This window comes from Drosophila mojavensis, unplaced genomic scaffold (genome assembly GCF_018153725.1).
Source record: "Drosophila mojavensis isolate 15081-1352.22 unplaced genomic scaffold, ASM1815372v1 contig_80, whole genome shotgun sequence".
In the NCBI taxonomy this organism is placed as follows: Eukaryota; Metazoa; Arthropoda; class Insecta; order Diptera; family Drosophilidae; genus Drosophila; species Drosophila mojavensis.
The window spans coordinates 3,876,206-3,895,638 of NW_025318906.1; the positions used below are offsets into that span (position 1 = coordinate 3,876,206).

Consider the following 19,433-nt stretch of genomic DNA (forward strand, 5'->3'; position numbering starts at 1 on the left):
CTGCTTAGAGCCGCAACGCCTCCCAAGTTTTTTTTATTAGGCTTTAACGTTTATTTAATCAGCGAACATTTTGAAAGCGAAAGAACGTATCTCTATTAGCTAGACAACATTTAATAATATTTACAAGTATGTTGCATTCTGATTATAATGTCATATAAAAACTAGTTTGATTGCTCGTTGGGTCTATCGATACATCGATAGGCGTTCAAACATAACAGCTGTTTGTTTCTCTGACACTTGGCCGTGTTTTTTTTTAATAGCAAAATAACACAATAAATTTGGTGTCACAGTCAAAATGTGGTTCGAAATCTTACCATCCGCCGCAATCATTACGGTGGCACTCTCCGTGCCCATATACGCAATGTATGGTCTGCAGAAGCTGACACTGGGCAACGTAAGTGTTTGTTGGAATAACACAAAATTCTTATATAATACTCGTCGTTGACTGTGTACTAAACGTAATTTATAAAACATGATTTAGAGACGCGTTTTTAGAGCAATCAAATGCATTGAAGTTGTAACTGAAGCACACACACTCACACACATATACTTCCAATTATGTCTTATTTGTTATTTTATTGATTGCAGGCCTATCGCCGCAACATGGACGAACGCTTCGACCGTGTTATGTATCAGCGCGATTTCCGACTGACCAACAATCCCTACGTAATGAATGTAAGTGATATCTCTAATATTAGTTTCATATGCATGCCAAGTATCATCAGTCTACCTGATCATTTCTATTCAGTTTTCTTAATTGAGTTTCATTTGTGATTGTAACATGTAAATATAACCATATAATGCTATATTATATTTATTTTACATATTTTAAAATCATAATTAAGCTATCTCTGTTAAAGTTCATATTCACTTATTGCACAAATTGTTTGACAAAACTTAATTTAGCTATAATTTATTCTGGCTTTTTCATCTTTCACTTTTGCATTCTCAATATAATAATTAATACCTGTAATATAACATATCATTATTTTCTGTGTAATATTCGCAAAGATATATTTACTACCTAATCGTCTCCATTTAATCCCTATGTTGCACGTAATTCCTAATAGATTTCGCGTTAATCATTGTTATCATCATTACTCACATTTCCCTATTTAATTCCCTATGTTATATGCGATGTATGGCGATCACAGCTAATGCTTCTACATTTAGTCCTTATGTTGCACGCACTGCCAAATAATCGTGAAAAATTCTGCTTCAATATTTTGAAAATTCGAGAATATGTTTCATTCTCTTACAGGGTCTTAATGCTGTACCAGATGAGGATAGGAAGTAAATGTAAACCTAGTTGAAATTCTGTTAAGCTTAAGTGCAAAAAGTGAATAAAATTACAAATCGAAACTGAATTAAAATTGGAGTTAAAATTGAAAATATATATTTAAGTAGTATTTCTTTAGTTCTCATTAGAGTTTATGCTCGGTGCTTTCGAATTCATTTACAGGGTCTGAAGGAGATTAAAGAAGAAGACGAGTACGAAAAAGAGAAGAAAGAGAGAGAAAAGAAAAAAGAGCAGGATAGCAAAGAGAAGAAGAAACAACAAGAGTAATTAAATTTAGTTATTGTTTATTTGAAATAATGATTTTTGTAGTTGAGCTTTGTAAACAACTGGAATAAACAGAACGGGAGAAGCAACCCTGTGTGCTTGTTGTTGCCTGTGCATAAAAACCACCCCTATGGGGATGCTTCCCCCAATTGGGCTGTCAACCCAACTTTTTGGTAGTATTCTGGAAAAAGGCGTCGACAGAGGCGAGTGTACGGCGTATACAGCTCGATGCGCCTCGCAATTTTTACTATTTAAGTTTTGCCAGCATCTTAAAAAGTGCTCCAAATAATAGAAATCTCTGTGAAAATGTTTGTGCAAATGTGTTCAGCGGGTGCCTAAAAGCGGGCGATTGAAGTTATTGGGAAATTTCCAAGTGGAAACAAACAAAAGCGCAAAGTGTACACAAAAGCTGCCTCTAAGAGTATTTACATATACAGAGACACAAATACACGTACACACACGCTCACACTCCGGGCAGCCATGGTGGTTAGGGATATTGAAAGTTTTGTGTATGTGTTTGTTGGGCTTTGCGTGTTTTTGTTTACATGCGAAGCGAGTGGTAATTCCTTAAACGCCATCGACATGGAGGAGCCGGCTAGACGCCACCACCAGCGACATCATAATAGCGAGTACGAGCGGGAGCGGGAGGAGAAGGGCTATTGTGCGCCGTACAATGGCAAGGTGTGCAAGCAGTTCATCACCGGACCAGTGTGGTATAGCCTGGAGGATCCGTCGGGTGGCTGGCGCAATGAGCAGATCACGACAGCACTCTGGGATGAGCTAATTATGGACTTGAGCGGACTGTGCCGTGAGGCAGCTGAGGTAGGCTACATCCCTGCATATACTCCCCTTAAAAAGGGACTAAATTGGCATCTCTTCTCTTTGCAGAAAATGCTTTGTGCTTATGCCTTTCCGCGCTGTCATGTGGAGAATGGCAAAGCCATCAAGGCGCCGCTCTGCTTCGAGGATTGCCAGGCAACTCATCTGCAGTTCTGCTACAATGATTGGGTCCTTATTGAGGAGAAGCGGGAACGCAACATGTATCTCAAGAGTCGCGCTCACTTTCGGCTGCCCAACTGTACGGCCCTACCTCACTATGATGCCAGCATGCGCTGGCCCAGCTGCTCATACATAGGTCTAACAGAGATCAAGGAGTCGGAGGTTAGCTGTAAGTGGAAACACCCAGAGTCTCTTTTGAACTAGTAGCCAGTAACCTTGTCTCCTTTCTAGATGACTGCCGCAATGGCAATGGGCGTTACTATCTGGGCAGCATGAATGTAACCAAATCGGGCATACCCTGCCAGCGCTGGGACACACAGTATCCGCACAAGCATATCCAGCCTCCTCTAGTCTTTCAGCAGCTGACTGACGGCGAGAACTATTGCCGCAATGCGGGCGGAGAGGAGCCCTATCCCTGGTGCTACACCCTAGATGAATCTGTGCGCTGGCAGCATTGCGATATTCCACTTTGTCGTAGGTTTACCTGTATTCCTCTACTCTTAAATGTAGCTAAGTCTAAGTTGAATTGCTTTTCCAGCTGACTATGTGGATCCGAGTGCCAAGGACTTGAATACGCCCATTAAGATGGAGGAGTTCTTTACGCCCTCGATGATATTCCTGCTGGCTGGCATTGGCTTCATTGGCATTGTGGCACTTCACTTGATTATACTGCTCGCCTACAAGCTGTCCAAGCACAAGGAGTACACGCAGCCCCAGTCGCAGGCAGTGCATGGTGAGTGCGGCACCAACTTGTCGGCAAGTCGCGAAACCCTCGGCTCCACAGGCTTTGCTCCCAACAGCATCAAATGTGGCACCATACGCAGCACTGCAACCATACACAGCGTCAACTGTGTGATGCTGACGACGACGGCTGCGGTGCAGCAGGAGCCGAAGACGAAGCTGAACGCACGGCTAGAGAAGCTGGAATATCCGCGAGGAGACATTGTCTATGTGCGCTCCTTGGGACAGGGCGCTTTCGGTCGCGTCTTTCAGGCCAAGGCGCCGGGACTTGTGCCTGGCAATGATGACCTGCTGGTGGCTGTCAAAATGCTGAAGGACGATGCTACCGATCAAATGCAAACGGACTTTGAGCGCGAGGCCTGCCTGTTGGCCGAGTTCGATCACACGAACATTGTGAAGCTGTTGGGAGTCTGCGCCTTGGGGCGGCCCATGTGTTTGCTCTTCGAGTACATGTCGCCGGGTGACTTGAGTGAATTTCTGCGTGCCTGCTCACCGTATGCCACACATCAGGCCCAGCCGCACAATCGCCAGCACCTGGATGAGCTGCAGCTGCTCCACATGGCCTCGGATGTGGCCTCGGGCATGCTCTACCTATCCGAACGCAAGTTCGTGCATCGCGACTTGGCCACGCGCAACTGCCTCATCAACGAGCAGATGACCGTGAAGATAGCCGACTTCGGTCTCTCGCACAAGATCTATCTGCAGGACTATTACAAGGGCGACGAGAACGACGTCATACCCATACGCTGGATGCCCATCGAGAGTATACTGTATAATAAGTTCTCCTTGGAGTCGGATGTGTGGGCCTTTGGCATCTGCTTGTGGGAGATCTTCTCCTTTGCGCTGCAGCCCTACTTCGGGCTGACACACGCCGAGGTTATCAAGTACATCAAGGAGGGCAATGTGCTGGGCTGTCCGGACAATACGCCGCTCTCTGTGTACGCTCTAATGCGCCGTTGCTGGAACAGCAAGCCAAGCGAACGACCCGGCTTCGCGGAGATCAATCACTGCATTCAGCACAGCATTGCAGAGAGCGAATGCAAGGCGATGCTCTAGGCTGGAAAGCGACTCAGCTAATTCAGCGCAGAACAAATCGAAAGTGAAATCGAAATTCCGTCATTGTTTGAAGGCATCATTTCAACGAATCCGTATCCGTAAACTTAATGCTCTCCAGCTTGTCTTCCGGAGCATCTACACACACTTAACATAACAATAATATAATCAAAATACGGACTTATACAGAATAGTTTCTCTTAGCTTATATAAGTCTTTGGAATTGTTATTTGTTTTTGTATAAACCTTCTGGCATATTTCCTAGACGGCTTCACCTCCGAGAACTTGCTAAGTTTCCAGTTGATTTCACGTATGCCAATTTATTTGCTAGTTATTGCATGATATCCAAAGCACTCCATATTTACATTAAGTATGATATCTTATTATTATAACAATTACGATATATTTACTTTTCCACAACGAATGCATCACAAGTCAGCCATTATTTATTGGTACTCGTATCTCATATCTAGTCCGTAGACACAAAAATAAGGTTAATTCACTAAATATATACATAATTACATTTATATATATATACATGCATTGCGGATTGAATTGCAATCGGTTTTTATTTAGACTTAAGCTCGAATACTAGGGACCGGTCCATGCAAACGAATATGAAACGAACAAACAAACACCGAAGACCATCAAAACAATAAGGAATCTATGAATCAATGAATCTATCTATATAAATATGAAAATATCAAATATTTAGAGAACTGTCTACAGCCTCAATTTCTTAGGACATTTACATCATAATCTTGTAACTGAAAATGTTAATCTAATTTGTATAATATAACTTTCATAATCAAAAACAAAAAGTATCTTTCCATCTAGCAATAATAGTAGTCATCGTCGTAGTAGTCGTAGGGATATGGGCGACGACATGGATAGGACACAGGTACAGGCACAGGCAGCGGCAGCACGCCAAGTCCTATGCCACCATAACCATAGGGTCTATATCCTCGATAGCCGCCATAGCCGCCAAATGGTCGGCCGTAGCCACCTCTAATTGGTCCTCCAAAGCCAGGTCTTCTACCGCCAAAGCCACCAGGTCGTCCGCCATCGAAGCCAGGTCTTCCTCCACCAAAGCCACCAGGTCTCCCGAAACCTCCTCGACCGCCACCACGGCCGCCTCCGCGACCTCCTCCACCATGACCTCCTCCACCATGGCCGCCGCCGCCATGGCCTCCTCCTCCTCCTCCTCCTCGTGCAGACGACAGCTCCAGCATGCTTAAAAACAATGCAAGAAGCAATAAAATCCACAATTTCGACATATTTTAGAATACTTCCAAGTTGTTTCCCTTTCGTATTGCGACTAAAAAAACATCAATTCCCAATTTGTGGATAGGCAAGCTTTACATATATATAGCAAATCAATTAGAATATCTATAATAATTGGCAAATCTGAACTTTACTGTTCTGAAAACCCCCTCAAATATCACATTTCACATATGCATTCATAGTATATATATTTATATATATTTGTTTCGCAAAACAAAGAAACGTAGCTCGACTTTGCGATATCACAGAGACCTAAATAGATTCAATATTATACTTAAAAATCAGTTTGTATATATGTAGGCTTAGTTTCAGTTGATTTTGGGGCAGTTGGTGTTCTTGCTGAGAACCAGCCTATCCGGATCCAGGGACAGTCGCTTGAGCACATCATAGATCTTCTCCCGTATCTCCACCACAAAATCTGTTTCACGTCCCAGTATCCAGATCTGATCCGCATAGCCAAGCGATCCAATGCTTCCGCATGACCACAGGATAGCATAGTTATCGTAGTCCGTGTAGAGCACCTGGTATTTCCCGGACCCAGGCAGCAGACGGGCTATCACCTCCGGAAAACGTGTGTTGAACTGCGATTGTTTGTTTAGAATTGTTAGTGAGATGCTGAGCTATTTAGATGATAATGATGATGATGATAATGGTCATGATTATATATTCCCTGAACAATGCTGCCAATTTACGATCTAAATCCTGCATTACTTCCTTCGCTGCTTTTATGCATTATTAAACCTTCTAATTCTTTGAATTTGCATTTCTTATTCTTGACTTCATCTGTGCTTCGTTTTCAATATTTATATAGCTGACAGCACTAATGATTGTTCAAATATGATACATGAATGCGAATATTTGCTAGACTCACCTTAAAGTCCATTATTGAAGATTTGCTGTTCTCTGGCGTGGCGTAGCCCAGATTAACATTTGGATTGCCAGTGCTAAAAAAAATACAAAATTTACAAAGACTCAAAAAATATTCTTTTTAGTGTACTCTCTCTTAAACTTTCTCTCGCTATATATATTTATCTATCTATATCTATATAACTGTATCGTTCACATTTTCTTCCTATTTCGTTATTATATATATCTTCCCATATCTACAGCTTCCTCATGCTCCCACCCTCTGACACTATGTTTCTCTCGCCCACTATGTTTCCCTAATCCGCTGACTCTGCTCTTACTTACATGCGATTGACAGTTTTAATAGCCACCTCCACTTTGAAATTATTAAACTTGGACAGCTCCGCTTTACTATAGGGCTGGAATTCAAATGTGGTGCAGCCGGAGGCAATTTCTGGCAAGTAGAACGAACGCTCCACCTCGTACCAGTGACCCAGTACCTGTAAGAAATAGAAATAAAAATCCAAATCAAAATAGATTTAAAAATAACTGTAATAGGACAGACAACTATAAATATATAATAGATCAACTGTCAAACATAATTATATAGCTTCAATAAGAATTTCAAGCTGCGTTTCTCTTTATACGCCGATGAGTAAGCATTTAACTGGGTTACTATTAAGCAGAAAAAAAGTAAATAAAGAAAAAACAGATTCAAAAATAAAATGAAATAAATAGCTGCCTTCAGTCGCTGCGTAAAACATAAACATTTCAAGTATTTTTTATTTATTTAATTTTTTTCGATTTTTTTTTTTTTTTTTGGTAAACTGGTTTTACTGCTGCTCTCAAATATTGTCCAGTAGCTGATGCTGCTGATAGCCTCCGGCTGCTGGTTACTGCTGACTGCTGACTGCTAGAGCTGCCAGTCATAAAGGCCGCCACTGCATAATTATTCTTAAGCTCGAGGTCTTTGCCCCCCTCTTAAGGCGAATCATGTCAAAGCGAGCTTATCAACTGCTCAATTGGAGGCAACGAAGACTTTTATCATCCAATTAGAGGGCACAGCAGAGAGTCGAATGCAACGGAAGCTGCTGAGCTGATTACGTGACACGAAACATGCACGAGATAGCACGAAGGGAAGTTTGGAAAGTAGAAACGGTATAACAAAGGGCTATATCATGCTCCTCCTTTCACTTATATATTGTGTAAGCAATCTAGTTCTTCCACTTACAAGTAGCTTTTAAATTTAGCATGAAAGAAACTTAAATATAATTCAATTAGCATTTGTTTAGCTGTCTCTATGCTGTCTTTCTTCAGACTTCAGTTGCTTTAGCTATATAATATATTGTATATAAATTGTTTTCAGCTCTTTTCTGTTTTACGCTCATCTCTTAGCAGCTGTGTTTCGCCTTTGTTCGCTTTGTTAACTCTCACTAGTTTATTATGCTATGTGGATATGGTAATTTGTTGAGTTTTCACAGCGCGCGAATGGAACTTTAAGTGCTCTCAAGGCGGTCAACTAAATGTCTCCCTCGCTACACTCGGCGTATGATTAATGTAATTGGCCAGCTAAATTGATTCCAGTAATTTTCTAGTTTTTCAACTAAAAACAACAACAACAGCAGCAACAGCAACATTAGCAGTAGCAGTAGCAAAGATCTCTTTGATCTTTGGTCTCATTGTTGCTGTCCTTGGGCCGTTAAAGTGGCTTCTTGAATACGTTAATTGAATTGTTTGTTGGTTAAATAAATATAGGTATAAACAAATTTGTATAGACATATAAATAAATATATATACACATGTTTATATATCTTTATATGGATGTGCTTATAAAATTTGTTAAGCTTTTATGAACGCCTGGCTGTAAACTGGTTTGCACTTTTACATTGTTGCAGACTCTAAAAATTGGTTCAAGTTCAACTTTATGCACAATCTTTAAAGAAACAAAACAAACAGAAAAAAACAATCAGCGCCTGGTGGTAAAAATGGAAAATTTCACAGCTTTTTGTTTTGGAACTTGTTATTATTTGGCAAATGCGTCAAACATACAGTGAAATCTGCTAATGGGCGAACGCATGCCAGGTGGAGTTCTCCGATGCTAATGAGAGTTGAGCGAAATATCGCTAAAATTATAACTCTATCTTCACAATCTAAAAATATATATTTTGTAGCGAACTGTTCTAAAATTCTAATCTAAAGTTTAGAGAGCCTCAGTTGAAAGAGGAAGCCGAAATTTAGTTTCAATCATGGAGTAAAAGATATAAGCTGACAGCGCTTGGTAGTGCCTCACAATTTTCTAGCTTATTCACATTCAAATATACTTAATTTATTTTAATAGTTGTGACTGAGCAAACCGTAAATGGAGATTTTACTGTATACACATTTGTATATATTTGTTTTAATGCTTATTTGTTTGTTATAGGCGAGGGTAACTTACTCGACTCATATTGAACTTTGGCATGGATGGATACTTCGGGCAACGTCCAAATCCATACGCCTTTGTCTCTGCCACAAACGTGGATAACAATAAAACGCTTGACAATAGCGAAATACGCAAAATTGTGCAAAACTTCATTTGATACATATTTGCAATAGTGTATATATATATATGTATATATGTATATTTAGGGCACAGATTGACACAGTTTCTCAGCTATGATTGTTCTGCATAGAATGTTTAATTCGTAATTTTTCAATTTATTTGACGATTCACTTGATTATGCACAGTGGAGCTTCTGTTTTTTTTTTTTTTTTTTTTTTTTTTGGATGTCAGTTGGCCAATGAACGCTGAAGCATAGTTTTCATTTCCTTTTTTTGTTATTGTTTTATTGTGGCTTGTCGATGGACCTATTAATATTCCGTAGTAGAAATGTGCGATAATAAAAACGTGCTCGACTCGAGCCTGACTTTGTGCAGTGCAACAAATTGGTAAACAGTGAAAATGAAATGCTCTTTCAAATAAACCAAAAAAAGTATATATACGTATATATATACTTTAACTAGGTTGGCTCGTGCCTTGGCTAAATGTTACGTAAAAGAAAATTGGAGAAAAAAACAAATAAGAGTGCTTTAGTCGGCAGTGCCCGACTCGTTAATACCCTGACCAGGGTATCACACAACTATTACTACTATTTTTCATCTTCTCTTGATTTTTTCCCTTCTCAATTTTCTTATATCTTCCCTTTACTCTTCCTAACGTGGCTTCTCATCTGATATCCTCGTGTAATTCTCTTAAATTCCTATTTTCTCCTTCTTCTTCTGTCTCCCGTTGTCTTCTCCACTCTGGTATTCTCTTCTCCTCTTTTCTTTTCCTTCGTATGTGTAATGTGACTCATGTCCTGTTCTACCTGCAGCATATATGTTACCAAAAACAATCTACCCTGCTTACCCATTTCACCAATAAATGCAGGGTATTGAGCTAAAAACCAGACTACAGCAGGCTAAGCGATGCGAAAACGAAACGGACTGGCTGCCACACACACAGAGCTCCATTGTAAGTGGCAAATAAATGTGGCATGCCACAACAGCGGCAGCAACTGCAACTGCAACTAGTTGGGTGGTAACCGCTGCTCGAACAGGTGAATGTTGCGCATTCATTCGTTCATTCATTCATAAACAAAAGTAAAAGGTCCAATAAAGGAAGTCCACTGTTGCATGTGTCATGAAATTGATGATCAAATGTTTTTGCAAACCAGCTGTTATTAAACAATTAAATTGGCTCAAGTTCAAGTCAACTGTAACAGCAGCAATGGGGGAATAAAGGAAATATGAATAGCGAGCATTCCATAGACGAAATAAAGGAAGTCTACTCAGTTCATATCTTTCATAACACACTTCCAGGCAAATTTTGTAATAACTAACAAGTTATTTTAGCCATTAGCAGGCAATGAAAATTGGCAGTGAGTCGAGTGTTAAATTTTGCAGACAGACAAACAGAAAAGAGCGACAGTAAACAAACAAACCAAAATAACACAAAAAGCAAACTATTCAATTACATATATTTACGTAGTCATTCAGTTGCCAAGGCAATTGCAAAATTATGCTATTATTTCTTTATAATTTTAACTGACTTCAAGTAGTTATTGTCGTATCTTTGTTATCTCTTTGTTTACATATTTGTTTGCTGCGTATTCTTTCGCACTAGAAAGTCTTCTTTCTTTTCGAATTGTTTACCGACAATCAAATAGCATAGACTGCAACCGTACCGCTCGACCGTTGGAAATGTACTGACTGCTGTTTATCGTATAGGCATTTGAATTGCAAACAGTGTGACCGTCGCTTAATAATCAATATATATATCATGTGTGCATACACTGCTCAACTAATCGATAACAGCTTATCAGCCGACCTCCATATTTCTGTGGACTGTCAACAAATTGCAAACAGATTGTTTTATTTATTTTTTTTATTTCAATCAAGTTTCATTCTGCACTAATAAATGACAGCTGCTTAGGCAATTCAATTAATTCAAGTAACAGTAGATTAAGGACATGGCAGCGTGTGTGCTTTGTTTTCGCTGCTGCAACAATGATGAATCCTATCAAATATTCTCCGAACTTGGTTTGCGGCTCAACATTTGCAAAACAATAAACAAACACTTTTGGCTTGAGGTAAAGGCGCGAATATCTTACTTTTGTTTTATCACTTTTCCTTTTTCATTTGCAAACTATTTGCAGCTGAGCAGCGCAACTGGTGAGCACGAGCAAATATGTCGCCAGTGCTGGGAGTGCGTGAGCAGCTTCAATGAATTCTATCAGCGAGTCTACAATGCCCATCAGGAGAGACGCAGCGACGTGAAAAATGTGCAGATCGAGTTCTGTGACGAATCGGAAGCAGCAAATCCGTTGGCATTTGGCGGTGAGCTGGATGCGCTGGCTGAGGATTTCTTTGCCACGGGCGATGTCAAGGTGGAGGTGAACGAACTCGAACCGCTGCCCAAGCTAGAAGTACTCGAAGAGCAGTTGCTGGATCAGAAGAGCGCTGCTACAAAGAGACCGAGTGCTGAGCATCCAGCGAGTGCAAGACGACGCATTAAAAAAGAACAGCCAACGGTCAACAGTGATTCAGATGGCGATATACCTTTAGCTGAGTTTCTAGATCTAAATCCATCTGCAGCGAAGGGAGTCAAAGGACAACAGTTGCGTCGCAGCACACGTCGCGGACTACGTGCCAAAACGCCGCCAATATCCCCGCCCAGCTGCATGAAAAACGAGCACGATTCCGATAATGATAATGACATGGAGTTTCTACCTGCGGAGGCAGTGCTGGGCACTGAGGACAGCGCCAGCTCGAGCGAAACCAGCGACAGTGACTCAGACAACAGTTTGCCGGACATGGAGCCAGAGGAGCGCTATGCAGAGATACCCAAGCGTGTTGTAGTCAAGCCGAAGAAGTATCGAAAACGTCCCAAGCCTCTGATTCCGCCTGTGCGAATGAGCCGCGAGGAGATCGAGAAGCGGAAAGCGCAACAAAACGAGTTCGATAAGATCATCATAGATTTCTTCAAGAAGCTGCCGTGCCATGTTTGCAATCTGCTAGTGCCCAACTTCGGAGACATGCGGCGCCATCAGCGCATGTCCCACAACATGGAGAGTGGCTTCATCACCTGCTGCGGTCGTAAGTTTCACATGCGTCGCGCACTGGCCGAGCATGTGCTGGTCCACAAGAATCCCGAGCACTTTATGTGCACGCAGTGCGGTCGCATTTTCCAAGATTCCAAAAGTCTCGAGACCCACGAGCAAACGCATCAGAATCCGCAAGCGGATACGAAGGATAAACGCATGTATCAATGTGATAAGTGTCCCAAATGCTTCACCACAAAGGCTGCTGTGGAGTATCACAATGTGTCCAAGCATGTGCCCAAGTCGGATTTCAAATACACCTGCCCAGAGTGCAACAAGAAGTTAGTTAGCTTTGACCTCAAGTTTATACGTAATGCTAAATGCCTTGTTCCCTTTTATCACTTTGCAGAGTGCCCACAGAGCGCAAGCTGAAGGAACATTTGCGCTATATGCATGATCCGGAAACTGCCATCATTTGTGACAAGTGCGGCAAGACGTTGCGCTCCCAGGCGAATCTTAAGAAACACCATGAACTGGAGCATTCCGATAAGCCACGGCCAAAGCCCGATCCCGTGCAATGCGAGATATGCGGCACTTGGCTGCGCCACATGTCAGGGCTCAAGCAACACATGAGCACGGTGCATGAGCCGCCAGGTGGTGAGCATCGATGCCACATCTGTGACAAGAAGTCCACAAATTCGCGAGCACTCAAACGCCATATATACCACAATCATCAGTGCGAGCGAAAGTTTCGATGCACCATGTGCGAGAAGGCGTTCAAGAGGCCACAGGATCTTCGAGTAAGTGAAGCAGTCGACTTAAAGAAAGATCAGTGAGTCTCTATCGTGCCTATCTATATCTTTGCAGGAGCACACGTCTACGCATACAGGTGAGGTGCTGTACACCTGTCCGAACTGCCCGCAGACGTTCTTCTCGAATGCCAACATGTACAAGCATCGCCAGCGCTTGCATCGCGCCGAGTGGGAGGCGGATCGCAAGAAGCCGCTGCCACCGAACATAATGCAACAGGCAGTGGTCGCCACAACGGCCATGAAGAAGCGTCAAACCGCCGAGTCCACCACTGCTGCCACCCAGAAGCAGGAGACAAACAACTGCAACAATAGTAATAGTATTTAAGTAACTATTTATGTCATATTTAGAAATAGTTAAGAACGAAGAAGGAACTCATAAATATAATGCAGACACAAGTACACATTCATGGATTACAGATAGGTGATTATGGCTAGGGCTATTTAATGATCGTCCTGTGGAATGCGAATCGTCTCGCAGATGCCCTCCTCCCGGTGCACGCTCGCCCAGTGCTGCGACAAATGCTGGCTAATGGCTCGTCGAAAGACCATGCACGTGATGTGGGGCAGTTTCTCGAAGCGGACGCGCAGCAGGCCCAGCTTGGCCAGAGCGAATCGCCAGTTCTTCATGATACTGGCATTCTTGCCCACATGCTGGGAGTCGGGAGTGATAATGACTAGAATTCCCTCCGGTCCCAGCAGTTCATATGCCTTCTGGCAGCAAACCAAACGCTGTTCCGCACTGGGAATGTACTCCAGCAGGAGGCTGAAGATGACACAATGATAGTAGCCAGCAGGTAAGCTTTTTACGGTCTGATCGACAATCTCCGGTTGCTTCAAACTGGCGTCCACGCTCACTGTGAGAAAGTCACCTTGGAACACATGAGCTCCAGGTGCGGGACAAAGATCGATGGCTGTCACCTCCAGGTGTGGTGTATTGCCAAACGGATTGAAACAGCTGCCTACGTCCAGCACTCGCACACTGTCCGGTGGCTCATCCATGTACGCACACTCAGAATCCGCCAGTTCATTGTAGGAGGCGAGCAGGCGCTGCTCCCGCTGTCGCTTTTGCAGATAGATGCCCTCCGTGTAGAAGTACTTGATTATATAGTCGATGGCCCACTTGATGCGACTACGTGCTTGCAGCTCCGTCTTACTGGCATTCGATTCCCATATGCCAGCGAGCTGCTGCATTGCATCTGCATACTCAGCCAGCTTTTCAGCATTGTGGGGTGCCGTGTGCTCCTTCCAAGCACGCTCGGCTCCATACAATTTAGTGAGCTGTCGTAAGTTCTCGTGACAGTTCTTCACAATGTTGGCCAAGCGTTGATGCTCCTCCGTGGCCATGTTTTATTGATTTTGTATTTTATTTTCGTTAGATTTTTTGTTTATTTTCACTCCAGGCGCAACAAATGTGTGTACACAATTGAGATGAGCGATATTTACACACCTGTATACCTGTATTTTATATTTGCCACCACTGTAGCTCATGTGTGCAAGGCGCAACAGCGCATGTAAACAATAGTGTGCACGTTTGGGAAATCAATACTTGGTCATTTGTAAGGTATAAAGATTAGGTCACACTTGTCGCTGGCCGAACAGGAAGGTTTTTAAACCCAATAAGCGCATCTCGAACGAATGCACGAAAACTATATTACATATCCATATATACGTAAATTAACTTATGATCATTCACTCTGTTTTTGGTTGTTGTTGTACAAAAAATGCTATACAAGTGGAATCTAGAGTTGTGTTTATTGCTTAAAAGCGCAAGAGTTTGAAAACAAAAGTGTGGCCAAATACAGTATCAAAACTTGAATGTTTTCAGTGCCTAAGTCACAATTGTGAACGGATCGTTAAAGCCGCAACTTTTTTAAACCATAAAAAGTGAAACTTAAAAGGGGGATATAAATGTATATTTAAGCAAAACATGTAGAAAAGTAAATTTCCATTAGTTTCTTTTTGTGAGTGCAAAGAACAACTAAGGCCGAAACAGGTCAACTCTAGCTATATTCTAAATTGTGTGCACTAATTGAAAAAACATGTTTTTTCGAGTTCCTGAAGCAGTAAACATTAAGAATTGTTTAATGTATTGCACTTTATTTGTGCGCAAATTAAAAACTGTGAGTCAGCAATGTACACTGCATTGTTATGATTAAATTCATTTTTGCTCGAGAATCGCATCTATCCAGTTTAATTACAAACTAAAGCAAGTGCGCAAGTAGAAAAAACCATTATATAGAACGGATCGCACGTAATGCAAAAAACTAGTTTACTCTTCATTTACATCATGATTAAGCATGAGTAAGCAAATACATGCTACAACCGCGATTCCATTCACACATATTGATAAGCATTGAGAACCAGCCTATTAGCAGACAAACAATTGCTGAAACTATTTGTAAAGTGTCTTATCAGAGAACGTTGACAAATCCACAACTCAATTTTACACTCATATTCAATATGTATGTATGTGGGTGTGTGAGATCCATTGTTCTGAAAGTGAATCCGTTCTAAAGGTCAAGACCGAATAGAGTATACAGACATACCCATCCATTGATATGTGACAAATAAATAATTTACTTTCTTATGCCTATAGCAACATATAAATATGATATAACCACCGACAACGTCGCAGTTTATGCACATACATATATACATAGGACTTTTAACCCACGCCAATTAACTAAATTTTATTATTTTTTAACTTTACCTATCCAGTTTGTATTGATAAAGACCGGCTTATCGTCGCATTTGTTCCGAAAAGTGTTTACAATTGTAAAATGGTTTTGAAAATATTTTAGATAATAGAAAAAGTATTTTAGTGCAGGGGGCACTTTATCAATGCCAGCCGAAACTTATCGCTAAATAATTATCACTAAAATGCGTTCTTAAAGTGTTAACGCCGCTGTCCGATGGTCTCTCTGCCCAGCTACCGATAAGGATAAGAACGCATTCAACATTTGTGCGACAGTTCAGTCGTTGATGGCAAGTCAACTGAGGCGTGTCTGCCCTCTGCTCTGCTCTACTTTCTCTGCTTTCCTCCTTGCTACCAGTCACATCCAGAGTTCAACATGAAGATCGATTCGGCGACCATTAAGGCAGCCGGAAATAGATGCCAAGAACTCTTGGTCATGGCCATTTATACGTCATTCTTTTTTACATTGCCTTTGAATTCCTATTATGCCATAATTCTACTATTGGTAAGTACAAACAGTACAGTATAAGTACATTAAAGCAACTTTAAGTTGGCTTGGCAGGATAAAGTATCGATAAATATTTCGGGGGCAAAATACATTAATAACTGTGTGTGTGTGTATGTGTGCGTTGATAAAGTTATCTTGAAGCATGTCAACGCTCTAATACCCTTTCCAAATATAAGCTATTACAAAATCAAACTTTTATATAAGAATGGAATATGCTGAAGGAATTTGCATGCGTGAATGCACACATTTTAAAGACAGAGACCCCTGCTGAGAGTTTGCAAAAATGGTTCAGAGAGCGAGCAGCCTTCTCACTCTAGCTCTCATGCTAATTAGAATCGTGAGCAAATTTTCAATTTGGGGTGGGAGCAGCAACAGAGGATTAGAAGAGAGAAAATATAGAAGTGGCCATACTCTGTGAATTCTTATATACTTATATAAATATACATGTTCATTCTTTTGCAGATCTTTGGTAGCAATTTGTCACGCGCTCTCTTGCTCGTCTATTGGACCATTATCTATCTGCGGCACAAACTGAATGTTGCCCCCATCGATGGCAATGGGTATGTCTAAGGCTCGAATAATAGATTTTTGGCTAATTTTCACGATTGCTTCCAGCTGCATGCTAATGCGAGACAATGCGATAGGTCGCATATACCGTAGATATTTCCCCGTTCAATTGATCAAGACCGCTGAGCTGCCGCCCAATAAAAACTACATAATTGCTAGCTTTCCACACGGCATACTTGGGTAACTACTTGCATTAAGATATCTTATCAATAATTTTTTTTTATAAATGATTATATGACTTACTTGCAGCACCGGCATTTGTATGAATATGGCTTTCGATATTGGCGTATGGTTCAAACTGTTCCCTCAGGTGCGCCCAAAGGTTGCCACGCTTGATCAACATTTCTTCACACCTTTCTTGCGCCATTTTATACGCTGGTGGGGTCTCATCTCTGTGTCGAAGGAGTCGCTGATGTACTACCTCAACAAGTCGAATGATCCGCAGCATCCCGACAATCGTGATGGCTTCACCTCCAATGCGGTGGCTATTTTGGTAGGCGGGGCACAGGAGGCGCTCGACTCAAATCCTGGTGAATATATTCTAACGCTCAGAAAGCGCAAGGGCTTTGTGAAGATGGCCGTGCGAACAGGGTGAGTAGACAGGAGAAAAACTAACTGTATAACGCTTCCATTACATTCAACTATCCTCTCTCTTTGTCTCTTGTGAACAGTTCTGCTATTGTTCCCAGCTTTTCATTTGGCGAAGTTGACATCTTCCAGCAGGTGGCCAATCCGCCCAACTCGAAGCTGCGCAACTTTCAGATTGCTGTGAAGAAGCGAACGGGTATAGCGCCGCTAATACCCTTGGGTCGAGACATCTTCCACTATCCATTTGGCGTTGTGCCTTATCGTCGACCCATCACACAAGTTGGTAAGTAGACTGCAACACCTGATCCTCATAGAAACTAGTGTACAAGATGCCTCATTGCTGTTTAGTTGGCGCACCAATTGAAGTGGTGCAGAGTGATGAACCCGATCCTGCCTATGTCGACGAGTTGCACGGCAAGGTAATCAAAGCATTGGAGGACATGTTTGAAGAATATAAAGCTAAATACTTGAAAGACCCGGAGACAAAACAACTAATTATAAACTGAACACACGATTCAACTGTTTGGGACTGCCAACTCGTTCAAAAAACATTCGGGCTTTGAGGATTTTCACATAGACGCGGACAAGGTCACACTTAAAGCTTTTTAAATAGCCAAATCCTATTGTAACCCAAAAGAAAATTCAGGATTATTATTTAAGGTGCAATTGTTAGTGATTTTAAGTGTTTAAGCATTTGTCTACGCTTTTAGTATTAAGTTGTTGATTAGCAATTGTACACAATAAAGAGGGTTAGTTGGTTAATTTTAACGAAAGCGTATGTTCTTTTTATTAATATTATTATTAATTATTAATTTACCAATTAAATTTGTTACTTCGTACATAAATTTTATATACAAAAAGAAATAGGAGGAGGATTCGAAATTTCATATTTGGAAAACTTAACTAAATGTTGTTTATTTTTTTTTTTATAGTTGATTTTGTTTCTTAAGTGTTTTGTGCCATTAACTTTTCATTTTGTTTATATATATTAGGTAGGTTCTATGTACTAAATAGAAGTTTTTCCTTTTTGTTTTAACAATTAATAACTATAAGGAATTTGTTAAAAATACAATATTATGCTACACTAAATTCAATCGCAGAATCTTCAATTAAGGTACAATCAAATTTTTCTATCTTCCTACCCTTCTTCCATTTTTTTTTTTTTTTTTTTAGCAACAAATCACTTTTCGACTAAACAAGATTTTACTAATGCTTTTTACTAAATTAAATGAAATTAATTATTTTTGTCTTTTTTGCATATGCTGCCTAATTAAATAGTTGGCTTTCGAATTACTAAATTATTATAAATTATCTATAAATAATTGAAAAACTAAAATCCATTTAGGAATCTTTTGCTGTTGAAGGAACACTTGGCATTTAGTTGGACTTGGGATTCGGATTACTAATTTGTATATCTGGCAAATCTGACACTTGTGTTAGCTTTAGAAAATGCATTTAGGCTATAACAAATATATATCTCGTATATATGTATGTATATATGATTATCTTTTTGTAATTTTTAGTTTTCAAAAATTATATTCTGTGGGCTTCTTTTCTTTTAATTTTACCTATAATTTTCCTTTTCTATATATCATCTATAACTTTCTGTTGTATAATTGGGATTCTAGTTATGCATGTGTGGTGAGTGTCTGTATGGTTGTGTGTGTGGGTGACAAAAATATATGTTTATATATATATGCTATATATGTATGCATGTAGTAGAAGCAATTCAATTGCTTTACATTCCAACTATATAAATATAAATTTGTCATTTTTGTTTCTTTTAATTTAGCAATACAAAAATGTAGTTTTCTTTTCTTTATCTTTTTGGCATAAACTTTTGATGATGTTTACAATTACAATTGTTCAAAGATTTTCTTTAAAGAGTCTAAAAAACATGTTGCTAATTTTCTCATATCATATCATATATAGTTAAATGCTATAGCTCTCATTTGAATTCTATTTCTACATTTAGTTTTAGGTACTAGCCAGGCAGCCGATTTGTGTGTTTTTGCAAAAAGGTTTTTACGATATTCGCTGTGCTTCCAAAAAAGCGTATTATCTAAATATTTTTGGGTTTCTCTGTGGTATTCACCATCTTCTTTTTCAACTTCTGGTTTTTATTTGGTTTTTGTTTAAATCAATCCCTGAGTGCATTTTTGCTTTTTTCTTTTAATGTAATTCGCTTAAATTTTTCTGCTTGTTGGTGTTTATA

General features: G+C 40.4%; 7 protein-coding genes across 16 annotated transcripts; 4 read left to right on the plus strand and 3 right to left on the minus strand.

Moving 5' to 3' along the window:
• The first annotated feature begins 193 nt into the window (after positions 1–193).
• On the plus strand, positions 194–1,653 carry LOC6578624. Of its 2 annotated transcripts, none has more exons than XM_015163255.3 (3): positions 194–394; positions 589–675; positions 1,463–1,653. In XM_015163255.3, the coding sequence occupies exons 1-3, from the start codon at positions 296–298 to the stop codon at positions 1,565–1,567; spliced, it is 291 nt and encodes a 96-aa protein (XP_015018741.1). In that variant the 5' UTR covers positions 194–295; the 3' UTR covers positions 1,568–1,653. The 2 variants fall into 2 exon arrangements, with proteins under 2 accessions (XP_015018741.1, XP_002004532.1); XM_002004496.4 differs by lacking the exon at positions 1,463–1,653 and adding an exon at positions 1,262–1,367 and having other exon boundaries at positions 201–394.
• Positions 1,654–1,736: 83 nt separating this feature from the next.
• LOC6578625 (tyrosine-protein kinase transmembrane receptor Ror2) lies at positions 1,737–4,541 on the plus strand. Its single transcript, XM_002004497.4, has 4 exons — positions 1,737–2,386; positions 2,453–2,732; positions 2,795–3,037; positions 3,102–4,541. The coding sequence occupies exons 1-4, from the start codon at positions 2,045–2,047 to the stop codon at positions 4,358–4,360; spliced, it is 2,124 nt and encodes a 707-aa protein (XP_002004533.2). The 5' UTR covers positions 1,737–2,044; the 3' UTR covers positions 4,361–4,541.
• Positions 4,542–5,190: 649 nt separating this feature from the next.
• On the minus strand, positions 5,191–5,589 carry LOC116804179 (protein FAM98B-like). Its single transcript, XM_032730741.1, has one exon. The coding sequence runs from the start codon at positions 5,587–5,589 to the stop codon at positions 5,191–5,193; it is 399 nt and encodes a 132-aa protein (XP_032586632.1).
• A 223-nt stretch (positions 5,590–5,812) lies between these two features.
• LOC6578627 (apolipoprotein D) lies at positions 5,813–16,959 on the minus strand. 6 transcript variants are annotated; one of them, XM_032729584.2, is made up of 5 exons: positions 10,665–10,719; positions 8,925–9,334; positions 6,833–6,987; positions 6,513–6,585; positions 5,813–6,222 (listed from the first exon to the last, which is right to left on the minus strand). In XM_032729584.2, exons 2-5 carry the CDS (start codon positions 9,069–9,071, stop codon positions 5,950–5,952), a joined length of 648 nt encoding a protein of 215 aa, XP_032585475.1. In that variant the 5' UTR covers positions 9,072–9,334; positions 10,665–10,719; the 3' UTR covers positions 5,813–5,949. The 6 variants fall into 6 exon arrangements, with proteins under 6 accessions (XP_032585475.1, XP_002004535.1, XP_032585476.1 ...); XM_002004499.4 differs by having other exon boundaries at positions 10,558–10,710; XM_032729585.2 differs by having other exon boundaries at positions 10,661–10,709.
• LOC6578628 (transcription factor grauzone) lies at positions 10,825–13,259 on the plus strand. Its single transcript, XM_002004500.4, has 4 exons — positions 10,825–11,097; positions 11,164–12,389; positions 12,458–12,848; positions 12,916–13,259. The coding sequence occupies exons 1-4, from the start codon at positions 10,978–10,980 to the stop codon at positions 13,183–13,185; spliced, it is 2,007 nt and encodes a 668-aa protein (XP_002004536.1). The 5' UTR covers positions 10,825–10,977; the 3' UTR covers positions 13,186–13,259.
• Positions 13,176–14,349, minus strand: LOC6578629 (S-adenosylmethionine sensor upstream of mTORC1). Its single transcript, XM_002004501.4, has one exon. It carries the CDS (start codon positions 14,202–14,204, stop codon positions 13,302–13,304), a length of 903 nt encoding a protein of 300 aa, XP_002004537.1. The 5' UTR covers positions 14,205–14,349; the 3' UTR covers positions 13,176–13,301.
• LOC6578630 (2-acylglycerol O-acyltransferase 2) lies at positions 14,513–17,991 on the plus strand. 4 transcript variants are annotated; one of them, XM_044010544.1, is made up of 7 exons: positions 14,513–14,529; positions 15,755–16,060; positions 16,526–16,623; positions 16,679–16,810; positions 16,880–17,221; positions 17,302–17,501; positions 17,567–17,991. In XM_044010544.1, the coding sequence occupies exons 2-7, from the start codon at positions 15,932–15,934 to the stop codon at positions 17,722–17,724; spliced, it is 1,059 nt and encodes a 352-aa protein (XP_043866479.1). In that variant the 5' UTR covers positions 14,513–14,529; positions 15,755–15,931; the 3' UTR covers positions 17,725–17,991. The 4 variants fall into 4 exon arrangements, with proteins under 4 accessions (XP_043866479.1, XP_043866478.1, XP_015018744.1 ...); XM_044010543.1 differs by lacking the exon at positions 14,513–14,529 and adding an exon at positions 14,798–14,980; XM_015163258.3 differs by lacking the exons at positions 14,513–14,529; positions 15,755–16,060 and adding an exon at positions 14,798–14,980.
• The last annotated feature ends 1,442 nt before the right edge of the window (positions 17,992–19,433 follow it).

Bases quoted from the DNA above. Each gene is read 5' to 3' on its own strand.
- LOC6578624 (XM_015163255.3), top strand. From the start codon at position 296: ATGTGGTTCGAAATCTTACCATCCGCCGCAATCATTACGGTGGCACTC. The intron at 395-588 runs GTAAGTGTTTGT...TATTGATTGCAG, and splicing joins AGAAGCTGACACTGGGCAAC to GCCTATCGCCGCAACATGGA. The intron at 676-1,462 runs GTAAGTGATATC...ATTCATTTACAG, and splicing joins ACAATCCCTACGTAATGAAT to GGTCTGAAGGAGATTAAAGA.
- LOC6578625 (XM_002004497.4), top strand. From the start codon at position 2,045: ATGGTGGTTAGGGATATTGAAAGTTTTGTGTATGTGTTTGTTGGGCTT. The intron at 2,387-2,452 runs GTAGGCTACATC...TTCTCTTTGCAG, and splicing joins TGTGCCGTGAGGCAGCTGAG to AAAATGCTTTGTGCTTATGC. The intron at 2,733-2,794 runs GTAAGTGGAAAC...TCTCCTTTCTAG, and splicing joins CAAGGAGTCGGAGGTTAGCT to ATGACTGCCGCAATGGCAAT.
- LOC116804179 (XM_032730741.1), bottom strand. From the start codon at position 5,589: ATGCTGGAGCTGTCGTCTGCACGAGGAGGAGGAGGAGGAGGAGGCCAT.
- LOC6578627 (XM_032729584.2), bottom strand. From the start codon at position 9,071: ATGTATCAAATGAAGTTTTGCACAATTTTGCGTATTTCGCTATTGTCA. The intron at 6,988-8,924 runs GTAAGTTACCCT...TATTTCTTACAG, and splicing joins CAAAGTTCAATATGAGTCGA to GTACTGGGTCACTGGTACGA. The intron at 6,586-6,832 runs GTAAGTAAGAGC...TATTTTTTTTAG, and splicing joins ATTAAAACTGTCAATCGCAT to CACTGGCAATCCAAATGTTA.
- LOC6578628 (XM_002004500.4), top strand. From the start codon at position 10,978: ATGGCAGCGTGTGTGCTTTGTTTTCGCTGCTGCAACAATGATGAATCC. The intron at 11,098-11,163 runs GTAAAGGCGCGA...AACTATTTGCAG, and splicing joins ACAAACACTTTTGGCTTGAG to CTGAGCAGCGCAACTGGTGA. The intron at 12,390-12,457 runs GTTAGTTAGCTT...ATCACTTTGCAG, and splicing joins TGCCCAGAGTGCAACAAGAA to AGTGCCCACAGAGCGCAAGC.
- LOC6578629 (XM_002004501.4), bottom strand. From the start codon at position 14,204: ATGGCCACGGAGGAGCATCAACGCTTGGCCAACATTGTGAAGAACTGT.
- LOC6578630 (XM_044010544.1), top strand. From the start codon at position 15,932: ATGAAGATCGATTCGGCGACCATTAAGGCAGCCGGAAATAGATGCCAA. The intron at 16,811-16,879 runs GTAACTACTTGC...ACTTACTTGCAG, and splicing joins TTTCCACACGGCATACTTGG to CACCGGCATTTGTATGAATA. The intron at 17,502-17,566 runs GTAAGTAGACTG...ATTGCTGTTTAG, and splicing joins TCGACCCATCACACAAGTTG to TTGGCGCACCAATTGAAGTG.